This window comes from Belonocnema kinseyi, chromosome 6, assembly GCF_010883055.1.
Source record: "Belonocnema kinseyi isolate 2016_QV_RU_SX_M_011 chromosome 6, B_treatae_v1, whole genome shotgun sequence".
NCBI lineage: Eukaryota > Metazoa > Arthropoda > Insecta > Hymenoptera > Cynipidae > Belonocnema > Belonocnema kinseyi.
The window spans coordinates 21,154,599-21,167,984 of record NC_046662.1 but is presented as its reverse complement, the minus strand read 5'-3'; the positions used below and the strand labels follow the sequence as shown (position 1 = coordinate 21,167,984).

At 32.7% G+C, this 13,386-nt stretch overlaps 1 protein-coding gene across 1 annotated transcript in view; it reads left to right on the top strand.

Moving 5' to 3' along the window:
* Nucleotides 1-4,889, top strand: part of LOC117174749 — a 53,701-nt gene extending 48,812 nt beyond the window's left edge. The window contains exon 2 of the mRNA XM_033364091.1: nucleotides 3,043-4,889. Within this exon, the coding sequence (XP_033219982.1) occupies nucleotides 3,043-3,482 (440 nt within the window). The 3' untranslated portion in view covers nucleotides 3,483-4,889. The remainder of the gene's footprint in view (nucleotides 1-3,042) is intronic.
* The last annotated feature ends 8,497 nt before the right edge of the window (nucleotides 4,890-13,386 follow it).

Here is a 13,386-nt window from a genome sequence, read left to right as displayed (position 1 = left end):
GCTTGACGAATCATTCTATAGAGATGGCATTACTAGACTAGAACACCGCTATGAGAAATGTATCAGCCTTGGAGGAGATTATGTTGAGAATAAAAAAAAAAAATTCTTAAAAACGTTGTTTTTCTTGGTCAGGCCGGAAACTTATCAATCCACCCTCGTACGTAGCCCAAAATTCTATCAAAACATAGGAACGAATGTGATTTTTTCACGAAAAAGGGAAATAATGGAGGAATAAATTCTTTCAAATAACATTAATGCAAATACCATATTGATAGCAATATTAAACACTTTTGAATTCCTAAGAATTTAAGTTGAAATAAACATCAACAATAATATATAAATTAAATATATATCTATATATATATCAAATATATCAATAAACAAAATTAATTTTAAACAAAATACAATAATTTTCTGCAAAATAGTTTAATTTTCATCTTGTAAGATTAAATTTCTAACAAAAAATGAATTAATCTTTAAAAATATGAATTCTTAACAAACAAGTTCAACATTCAACCAAGCATTTGAATGTTCAACTAAAAAGACATGCATTTTTAAGCAATTAGTTAAATTTTTAACAAACAAACAAAATTTCTACCAAGAAAATTAATATTCTAACAAAAAAGACACAATTTTAGAAAAAGACATCAATTTTCAATAAAATTGTTGTATTTTAAATCCAACCAAATAGTTTAATTTTCTACGAAAGTGTTGAATTATAAACAAAGTCAGACTAATGCCGAGTCAAACAGTTCTATTTTTAACCAAAAAGAATTAATTTCAAACCAAAAAAAATTACTTTTCGACCTAAAACCAAAAAAAATTAGTTTTGAAGAAATTAGTACAACTTTTAATCAATTAGATTAACTTCTGACCGAAACAGATGAATTTCTGACCGAAGTAGATAACTTTTTAACAAAAAAGTTACATTTTCAACTAAAGATATGAAGTTTAACTAAAATGTTGAATCTTTAAAAAAGAGGAACAAAAAAGTTTATACATTTTGAAACCGGATGATTAATTTTCTAAGAATTAAATACTTAAATTATTAACCAAAGAGGCTACTTTTAAAAAATGTACATTTTTAACAGACTAGGACAACTTTCAACCAATTAGTTGAATTACAAACATGAATTTTCAATAAAATACATTAATTTTTGACAAAATTGTCAAATTTGTAGGACAAAAGGACGAATTATCAGCAAAACGATTGAATTTGCAAGCCAAAAATATGATTTCTTTTAAGAAAAAATTAATTTACTACGAAAAAGTTAAATTTTCATGAAAATAATTCACCTTTTATCCAAATAGTTAAATTTAAACTAAAATATCATAGTTTTGACCAAAAGCTCATTTTCAACCGAATAGTTTCATTTTTTACCAAATTATTAAATCCTCAACCAAACCAGAATAATTTTCTACCAATAGAGACGAATATTCATCAAAACACATGAAATTTTTATTTAAAAAATATGACTTTTCAAAAAGAAAGTTTATTTTCTACAAAAAAATTTAATTTGCAGTAAAGTAATTTGATTTTTAACCAAATTATTAAGTTTATCGAAAAATATAAATTATTATTAAAAACATTTTTTTCCCAACCGAACAGTTTAATTTTCTACCAAATTTTTTACTCCTTAAATAAACCAGTTTAATTTAAGCCCGAACATTGGCATTTTTAATTAAAAAACTGCGTTTTCAACCAAGAAAATTATTTTTCGACCAAAAAAGACGAATGGCCTACAAAAAATATGAATTTCTATCATAGAAATATGACTTTCTGACAAGAAAAGTAATTATCTACGAAAAAGTAAACAATATTGTAAAAATAGTGGAATTTCTTACCAAATTATTAAGTTTAAACCAAAAATATGAATTTTTAATAAAAAGTTCATTTTTAACCGAACAGTTGAATTTTTTACCAAAATTGGATCCTCATCCAAACTAGACTAATTCAGACTCAAAAAGTTGCATTTTTGATCGAAAAAAGATGAATTTGTGAAAAAATAAGTCATTTTTAATGTAAAATACATATTTTTCATAAAAAATATCAATAATATTTATTTATAATAATATATATTTATAAAAAAATTTTTGTTTGACATATGTGATATGTCAAACGGCTGCGTCTGGGTTCACCGAAAAAATTTCCTTCATAAATTTAAAAATCCTCGTGGTATTAATTTCTAAAATTGTCTCAATTTAATTCAATGATTTTATCTAAAAAATGATTTGCCTACAGAAACTAATGGTTTTTCATCAAAAGTTAAGGACTGAACTTGGCTGAGTGTTCACCAGAAAGTATAAACTAACCAAAGTGCAGCTGACGTTTTCTGTTATTGTAGATTAATGATTTTTTGGTTAAAATCATTTAAATAAAGTGAGACGATTTGAAAAATGAATACCACGAGGATTTTCAAATTTTTGAACGAAATTTTTTCGGTGAGTCTAGACGCAGACGTTTGACATGTGTCAGATAAATATTTTCGCCAGATAAACTTGCTGCAGCATTTTTATCCAATTTGATGATAAAATTTATTCCTGGAGTTTACTCTGAAACAAAGAGATGATTTTTCAAGTAAATAAAGTGAGGTATCTTAAATAAAATTATGTTCCGGCATACAACATCAGAATCTTGAAAGAAAATTGGAATATCTGACTATTTCATAGTCGCAACTACGTGGAACATTTTTTTTTTCTCAAATGGGGAAAACGCTTGTCTAATTTCCTTTTAAAAAGAACATATTTTGTCGTTGACAGATTCTGCGACGTACAGTGTAGAACCTGCCTGATTAGAAAATAATACAGTATACCGTAAATTTACTAAGGTTCTGCTAAATTGAGAAAGCACTATCGAGAAAGTCGGATCCAAACTTTGGGCGAGTAGAGGCAAGCTCGAGCTCGGATTAGGATTAACGTCCCTATTCAGAGCGGTATTATTGAGAAGGTGGACTGTATAGTAATATATATTGAATGTGGTTTCTTTTATATAAGACGTTCGAATTCATTTTTTGAATTACCCTTTTCTATTTCTTCTTACAGAGTTAGGAAATTCTAGAGCTCCCGGTAGTGAACCTTTTCCTGATATCAGACCTGCTCCTGGCAGACCACAGCCCAGACTTATAACGGATCCAAGCGTGCATCTTCATGTAGCCGTTTACTATATTTTAACAAGAGTACCAGGCGCGGCACCAGGTCATGGATATTACCATTTAGTCCAAAATCGCACTTTGATGGAAACAGAGGACAGCGCATACATAATTGGAATAGTCGAACATTATGATACTTTTCAAGCAATATATGATCATGAACGCCGACGGCTTAAATATAAAAGACGTAGCGAACCCGATTTCTATTTCACAGAAAGAGAAGATGAGATAAATTATCCTGAAGGCGCACCTCTGTCACAAGAGACTCTAAACGCGCTCCAGCGAATCAGGCGCGCAAATGCAAGGCGCGCAAATGCAAACCAAAATGTTTAATGAAACGCGTTAATCTGAACCTTTTAATGTATGAAAGTTTTTGTACAGTTATGCAGTTTCTTCATCAGTACGGCAGAATGGATAAATGTATAATGAGCCCAAGTTCAAGGAAAAATATAAATTTAATAAGTAAATATTGCGAAAACCTCAAATTTCGATGTTTTCGAAAAATTTGAATATCTCTGGAAATAATAATTACAAAATTTCAAAAAATGATAGCAAGGATGTTTACTTAAATCCGATAAAAAATTCGCTGACAGTTTCAGGTTTTTTCCACCTTCATTTTTCATGTATATTTCTTAATACCAATCGTAAAGTCTTCGTTGATAATATTCAGATATGTAAAAACCGTGTCACAAAAGTCCCGGGATGGCTAAATATTTCCTCAGGTAAGATAGTTTTCAGGAAGTTCAAGGTCATTTTTGAAATAACTTTCAACAAGAAATTAAATGGTGACCTTTATTTTTGTCTTCAGGATGACCTTAAAAGTTTTTCAAGTCAACTTTAAAAAATGAAAACCCCTTCTTTATATCGGCAATCGATAGAGCAGAAAATTGTACCTATAAATATGTGCGCAGGTTATGAGTATATTGTAACCTTGATGGCCACTGTAAGGTCATTTATACTTAAACAAGGCCAGCATACCTCTAGGTCAAGGTCAAATTGGACCTATGACATGAGTACATGTTCGAACGTATAATTGGGTTATACCGATTGCCGATGGGGATTTACAACGGGAAGAAATTGACCTTGAAATAAGCTTGAAGGTCAACTTTAAGATCATGCTTAAGGTTACTACTGAATGCGCCTGGCTAAAGTAATTAAATTTGTTCGTTACGAGAAAAATTTGAAAAGCTTCTATTCTCAGAGGTATGCAGACCTTGTTTAAATTTAAATAACCTTAGGGTGACATTCATGGTTACAAGGTCCCCGCTCTATCGATTGCCGATGTAAAAAGGGGGTTGCCATTAAAAGAAGGTTCACTTTGAAAAAACCATGAAGGTCATCGTTAATATAAAAATAAAGGTCACCACTGAATTCCTAGTTGAAAGTTACTTCAATAATGACCTTGACCTCCCTGAAAAAATCGTATCTGAGGAAATGTTCAGCCGTCCCGGACTTTTGTGACACCCTGTATATAAAATTAAATAACGATTTTCCTTTATACATGAAAGTAACTATATAAAAGGTCACGAAATTAAGAATTTTATGATATTAAAGGATATTTTCAAATATACGCGTAATATCACTATCGAACAATTAAAGAAATGGAAAATACGAAAGATAAAATTATAATATTTTTAAATTTGTCGCTTGAGTCCGTAAATTTGATGAATAGTTTTTTTTTATTTCTGTACTATTTGTGTTGTTATCTTAAAATCAGTTTAACATATATACAAATATTTTCAATACAATATATTTTTCTGAAATTTACGTAAAGGTTAAAAAGAAGTTTATTTAAATCAGTAAAAATACGGTATACTATAAGTTTACTTTTAGAAAAAAGAAAAAACATAATTATTTTATTTATTATTACGATTTTTAAAGCAAATTTAAGTATGCTCGAAAAAGTTACCTAAATTAAAAAAAAAAATTCCCCGACTTTACCCCAACTTTGCGTGACCCACAACTTTCCACGACCGTTCGAGGTTTTCCAGATAAGTAGACACCCTGGATTGTACTCATCACGGAATTAAAAAAATTAAAACAATAAGATTTTCATGGGTTTAACCGCATCATTGACGGACTGGGTTGCAGTCAAGTACACGATGGGAGGTGGGGGGCTACAGCTTAAGGTGGGTTTCGAACCACCAGAACCTCGGTAAAGGTACATAAAAAAATTTCCAGAGGTACCAGCTCAGGGATCGAGCCCCGGACCTCTGAAGTGAAGTCCGAGTGTCTAACCAACTGAGCCACCGAGGCTTTATTATTATTATTATTATTATTTATTATTATTTATTATTATTTATTATTATGAATAAGTTCTAGAGTTATCGAAAATTTTTTAAACCTCGAAATTTAACAGTTTTTTGCAATATCTTTTCATAAAAGCCTTCACAAGCGATTCTTAACGGGCAGCTTTGACTTAATCTAAAGAACTTACATTTTTATCCAAAAGTGCATCAACCTTCAACTTGGGCTGATCACACGCAGAATTTTATTATTTTTCATGTTGTTACATGTAAATAAATTTCATGTTAATATTATAAAAACTCAGTCACTTTAACAAATGCTCAAAAACAGGAGTGTAGATAATCTCCGACTTTAGTGTACATTCACATCTTCCTTTGAGGGGACAATCGTTTTTTTTCAGGAAAATTGTATATTTTTTATGTAATGATCAAAATAAATAATTTGCTTTGTTCGAAACTTGGTCTTGTTATGATTGAAAATTTACTTGCTCGAATGACTGATTATTATCACCCTTCCAACTTCGCTCGAACAAATCACACCCATGATCACATCTCATGTCCCTCATGGGTTTTGAGGACATGGAGCTACCCAAGGGTGACAGACTTCTGCATCCATCTCGCAAGTGACTTGCCATGTTTTTGGCACTTGATTATGGTTTTCAGTTAACGAACGAGTGATAGTTTAGTATCTTCGAGATTACTGTTCAAAAAGACAATTATCTTAACCACATATTTTGGGTACAGTCACTGCAGCTCTCTTTAAAGGCAATGGAAACTGCTGCCCGAAAATTGGAGGGGGTATAGATTTGTGGATTAATCTAGAATTTCCGTGTTGTTTCTAGGTCATTTATACCAGCCCCCTCTCCCACTCTTAATTTTCGGGTTTCCTACATACCACTGAATTGCGCCCCAAATGCGCTCAAATACGCCACCGATAATAATTTGTGCGCCTCTAAACTGCAGGAGTTATATCAGGTGTTTCGGGGGAGGGGGATCACGCTGCCCCTTCCCCATTTGAAAAAACATAATTTGAATTACATGACCTTAAAGATCTTCAAATGCGCTCATATGCGCCATAAACAAAAAATGTTGCGCCGCATTGATAACCGAGTTATCAGCGAACAAAGTGGGTGTAGGGGCCTGGCGTAATTTTTATAAATTAATAAAACTTTGCCAAATTCATCAGAATATCTGTCATAACTTCAAATGCACTCCAGTGCGCCATATCTTGGCCAATTTTTAAGTCTAAAAAAAATTATGGCGCATATGAGCCACGGAGTAATAATAAGGAGACCGATCTCCGTACATACGTTCTGACTGCGGTAATTGTACATTTATTGCATTTAAACACAATGCTCACAAATACGGGGACATGCACACTGTGATTAGCTATCTTCTTTTCTCCCGCGAGAAGTGTGCTAGTGAGTACCAGTGCTTGACAACAACAACACATTACATAATATTATACTGTCACATTATTTAATCTGCACATTTTATATCATTTAATGATTACAATTAAATCTATATTACTTACCCATACTTTTCAGTTCATAATTTGTAACTTAATTCTGTACAGAAACACAGAAATAAATAATCACGTATATTGACAAACTTAATTGACAATATTTACAGGAACATAACCTCAGTATTTAGTTGTCATTCAACACGGCACTCACTCGCACATTTCTTGCGGGATAAATGAGATAGCAAATCACATTACAATCAACTTACAAGTTCACGTGCACATATGGTACCCACATAACTATGCACGCCTTAATTAAAATGATCAGATTTTCAAAGTACAAGGTTGCATGTGCAGATGGTACCCTTCCAACTGTGGACTTCTCAATTATTGCGATCAGAGTTTTTACGTAAAAGTCCACGTGCACTTATGTTAAACTCCTAACTGTGCACGTTTCAATTAATTTTATTAGGCTTTTCACTTACAAGTTCTAGTGCACAGATTTTAAACTCCGAACTGTGCACCTGAACAGTTAGGAGTCTCCCATCTGTGCACGTGTACAGTTGGCAGTCTACCATCTGTGCGCATCGTAGTTGGGCGTGTATAATCTGTACTCGTGGACTTTCAAGTGGAAAATATGATCGTATTAATTGAGACATGCACTATCGAGAGTCTCTTATCTGTGCACTTGCACAGTGGGGAGTGCATGGAAACCGCGTTTATATCCGCCGTCCACGAACGTAAACATTTACTTATATCCTCCAGGAGGGGATCCCACCAATGCTGATCAGCGAAGGGTAAATGGCTGATTGGTTTGTTTGTCACATGGTACTGTGAGGTGGTGGTTGCCAATAAAAATGACAACTTCGACGGATCTTATAGATAATAAAAATATAGACGGCGCATCAGGTATGATCGAGGATGTCATTGTTAGGAGTGCGACTGTAGGGTGTGGTACTGCAACTGTAGGAAGAACCTGACTATCTCCTCTGTACCAGGTATACATATGTATCATTTTATGCCGAAACTAAGTATATTGTAATAAACACTCCGTTTTCTAAGCATAAGCTAACTAATCTGTTTCCGTTACCTTTGGTTTTTGGATCATCAAAATTACACAGCACCCTTCTTTACCTTGATGTTAGACAACAACCCATCCATTCATATTTCCTAGTAGAATGATTGTTCCCTCGTGATCGCAAGTACCTATATAATGATTTAAAATATCCCACAAGGCGCCTTTTACTTTATTCCTTGTACCATCCCTGGGAATCAGAAGATTATTTAGCATAGCGTGGTACGACCACGCTATGATAAATAATCTTCTGATTCTTACTGTCATTCTAACCCAAAGCAATCTGGGAATACAAATCCTTGCTTCTTGACATGCGGCCTTGCTCTCTTATTCATAATAAGAGCGAAACCTTGACTTCCATGTGATTCATTATTTACTTCTCACCATATTTTAAGACCATTATCCAAGTCACCAATTTTTATCTCTTTAATGTCGCATCCCTTTTTTCAGGTACACACAAAATATTTAACCTCCTTACGCGCATAGTTTCTCATCGTTCTCTTTGATTCAGATGATTCATTCCTCTAGCATTCCAAAGAAGCATCTTTATTCAGCGCCTGAAACTTTATCTTTACCGGATGCAAGTCTTTCGTCAATCAAAATTTCAATCCATTCCAAGGCTACTCTCTTGTTTTGATTATTCATTGTGTAAAGCGTATGCCTAACTACGACCTTTATGTGAAAAATGTATTTTGCGAGTCAAAACGATGTCCAAATTAAGAAGCCAGTCTGAACGTAGCTTGTCAACATGTACAATTACAATCTATATTAGTCTGATTAAAATTTACTAGGTGTACAAATACCTTTAATTTTTTGATTTTATTATTGAAGCTCAATTTAAGCCAAGAAAAACTAGCGATATTTGTAATAGTCACAGCCCCCGCCCCGCCGACACGGCACCATACCCCACCCTCTATGTGAAATACACACATTTGCGAAGGACACTTTTGATCTGCGATTCTATTTTTCTCTATATTTTTCAAATATGAAGTACTTCATTTTCCTGTCCCTAAAGTTCACTGTTTACCTTACTTTTTTTGGTAAGTATGAAAATATAATATCTTATAATATCAAAACTTTCTAAATTTCATTTACATTTTTTTTCGACTGCTCCATGCAATATGGACTACACCCAACTCTCGCTTTCAGTCCAGTGTCGAGAGTTCCCTTCAAATAGCCTTGGACTGAATTCGAGTGGATCGAAACGTAAAAATTAAGTGTTGTGTGAATCGATTCCAATTTAAATACACTCTTATGTGCAATATACGTCAGAAAGTACTGGCGCACTGCGGCCCTTCCAAGACGGCTGTCGCAACCGCTCTCGCCCTGCTCCCCTAAGAAATTACAGGCACCAGAAATTCTAGGAAGGTCGAAAACGGGGGAACTGAAAGAAAGAGTGGGGTGTATTGTTACCCCCTCTCCCCAATTAATGACCGTAGTTATGGCTTACACTTCTCTCCATTTCCAAAAAGTAACGTAGGCAAAAACTCACTGAAAATCGGGTGACTTTTATGAAATTAGGCGAATAAGTTCTTTCAAATATAATTAATTGATATACACTAAACTCTCGCTTTCAGTCACCCCGTTCTCACTCGTTTTAGAACAAAACAAAACACTACCGGTTAAAAGTTTGGGTTCACTTAGAAGAATCGTTTTTTTTGTATTTATCGCTTTAATTATACCGGAGCTAAAAAAATGTCTCTTTAAAAGGTTGATTGTTTTCGAAATTCTGTTTAAAATAAGCCCAGGGTGAAGCCAATTTGTCTAGTTTTTAAGTAGATATTGCAAAAATAATGTAAATTTCAATGTTTTCTTAAATTTTCAATAAATTCCGAAATAGTCAACGTTTTTCTATGTTCTTGGGCTGATTTTGAAGCTCTTTTTCACCTTATCACAACAGCTTACGAGTATTGATCTTAAAAAATATTTTTTTCGAATTGCAAGAACTTGAGTTTGTAACAAAAAAGTTGGAAAAATTGAAATATTATTTTTAGTAACAAAAATATTTTTGTAAAATATATGAAACATATAATCATGAATTTTCTATGTAATTTTCTTAAAATATAGATTTACTTAACTTTTATTCTGATTTGCCTACAGATAAGATGTTTTCAAATTTATCCAACTTTTTTATTACAACTTCAAGTTCTTGCAATTCGAAAAAGAAATTGTTTAAGATTCATACACGTAAGCTGTTGTGATACGGTGAAAACAGCTTCAAAATAAGCCCAAGAACATTGAAAAACGTTGACTTCTTGGGAAGTTATTAAAAATTTAGGAAAACATTGAAATTTACACTATTTTTGCAATATCTACTTAAGAACTAGACAAATAGGCTTCACCCTGGGCTTATTTTAGACAGAATTTCGAAAACGATCAAACTTTTAAAGAGACATTTTTTCAGCTCCGGTATAATTAAACCGATAAATACAAAAAAAAGATTGTTCTAAGTGAGTACAAACTTTAGCAGGGCAGTATATATATATATTTCAATTGGAAGCGAGTCAGGCGGCCCTCACTGTTAACGTTTTTATCCTTCCGAAATCAGTCCAAGGTTATTTGAAGGCAACCCCCGACCCTTGACTGAAAGCGAGAGTTTGGTGTACAATATTTAATTTGATATGAAACACTTTAAATTCAGATTTCAGAACGAAATATATTGTATTTGCAACCAAAAAAAAATTGATAAATTTTCAATATAAAAGTTAAACTTTTAACCAAATATTTATGTTTTCAAGTCAACAACATGAATTTTTTCGAAGACAGTTAAATTTACAACAAAAAAGTTCACTTTCAGACCAGAAAGATGACTTTTCCAACATAAAAGATGAATTCTCAAAACAAAAGCCCGAATTTTTAATAAAATTGTTCAATATTTAATCACCAAAGATGCATTTTCAACGAGACAAGTGACAAGGTTACCCTTATGGATTTGAGTCGCTGAATCCGAATATGGCCTTAGAATTTGCCCTACACGTTTTACTTTTCCTCTAGATGCAAAAAGCAGGGAAAACCCTAGGTATTCTCTAGTTACACAGGCCATACAAAAAATTTATCAGCAGGAGAGAAGTGGCTAGGTTACTCCTATGGATTTTCAGCTGCTGAATCAAAATCTGTCCTCGTAATTTCTCCTATACGTCTCAGTGTTCCCCTAGATGCAGAAAATATGGGAAAACCTAGGGACATTCTGGATAATATTTTGATAATACCAGTATACGGAAGACTAAGCGTACTGGTGTCATATTCGTATGTGTTAGGACATGTAAACACCAAAATCATACACGAAAATTCCCTAGTGTGTTTACCTTTCCCCTAGCTAGGATAAATCTAGGGAAATTGAAGGTCTTTCGCATATTATACTGACTTATAAAGTAAAAAATAAGAAAAATGCTATTTCCTCTGTAGTTTTGCGCTCTTAATCTAAATTTGATCACTAAACTTTTCGAGCTTTTACCATTTTCTCCCTACATACAAAAAGTAGCGAAAAGCCTAGGGATATTCTGTTCACACAGGCCAGAATTCAGAAAAATTAAGAATTTGTATTCCTATGAATACGCGATTTTTCCTCCGTCTAAAAATCCCCCAACGGGAACAGAAAAAGTGCAAATCCTATTCCTCTCAATCGACTAAGCAAAATTTAACGAAAGCATTTATTTAACCTATTTTTCGTTATTAAATCTTTTTATAACTTATAAATTCGAAGAATATTCAAATTTTTATTTATTTATATTTTAATAATTTATTTAAACGTCTTAAAAATGAAACAAAGATATCTATGCACATGTGTGAATTTAAATAGTTTTAACTTTAGAGAGGCAGAGTTGAATTGGTGAGAATTAAAATTTCAGAATTTACATTCCGCATGAAAGAATTAAGACAACTTATTACTCATATTTTGTGAACTTATTAGAAGGAATAAAATAAAATCAAAATATGACCACTTCTGGGAATAAAAAATATCTCTGTGAGGTGCGTTACCGGAACAATTAGAAGGAATTAAAGGAATTAAATCCATTGGAAATAGAAGTGAATAAGATTAGGAGGTATCTTATTTTTATTGTGGCATTTTAGACAGATGGAAAAATCGCGCATTCAAAATAATAGAATAATCTTCACTTTTGCGCTGAAATCTGAAAATATTAATTAATAGTTTAAGATGTTAATTTTGTTTGTCTACTTGGTATTGATTATGACCAAGTAGATAAACATAATTAACATCTTAAACTATTAATTAATTTCCCTGGTCAAAAAAAATATATCAATAATAAAATATGAGTTTCATGTTTAGAAAGAAAAATCTTACAAGTATAAGGAATGACGTTGACATTCTGCTTGTAAGGAGATTGTGAAGAAAATGTTCTCGTCTCTCCGTAGCTCAGTTGGTAGAGCATGAGACCGGCAATTTGAAGGACCTGGGCTCATATCCCAGCGGAGCTAGAAAGCGTTTTTTTCGCAATCTTAAAAACTTAGTCAATATTTTAATAATATTGATTATGACCATGTTGACAAACAAAATTAACATCTTAAGGGCATGTGATACTTAGAAAATTGTCGATTTTACCAGTTCTAGGTTCCCCCGGCTTTTTTTCTAGAATAATAAATATTTTGTCTTAACAATTTGGGAAATGATAGCGAACATGCTAACGGACGTCCCCACACACTTTTTTGTAGGTTAATTCAAAAAAGTTATAATTTAGCAAAATGTGATTAATTTGCATAGCGCTTAGGAAATAGTATCGATTTTTTCAGTGTTAGATTCCCCCGGCTTTTTTACTAGGATAAGAAATATTTGGCCTTCAAAATCTGGGAAATGATAGCGAACACATATTGCTAACGCGCGTGTATATTTAGAGGTTATGTGTGTTTCAAAATTCACCCGAGCGTTATTTCCAAACTACACAATATTTTGGCCGAAAATTTTGAACTTACAAATAAACATAGTAACTAATCTCCCAGAACTAACCTTGTTCGCAGCCAATCAAAAAAGTTTATTTCATAAATCATTTCCAGATTATCGGAAAGGCAGTGATGAAAAACGACGTAACCTCAAAATAATGCATATGCATACAATTTTTATTTAGCACAATACATTTTTTTGTTATTATCCCTGAAAAAAGAGTCCGGGGACGTCCGTTATGATATTTTATAGCATCTCCGAATTCAGTTTTTTTAAATTTTCATTTTTGTGGAAAAAAAGCCGGAGAAACTGTAAGTATCACATGCCCTTAAACTATTAATTAATTTCCCTGATCAAAAAAACTTACATCAATAATTAAAATATTAATTTTTCTCTTTTCTACGCTTATTACCGGGCTGCAAGAAACAAGTGACGAGAGGCTTACCTTATGGATTTTGAGCCGCTGAATCTAAATCTGGTCTTATAATTTCTCGCACACGTCTCATTTTTCCCCTAAATGCAGAAAATAGTCGAAAATCTAGGGATATTCTGGAAGT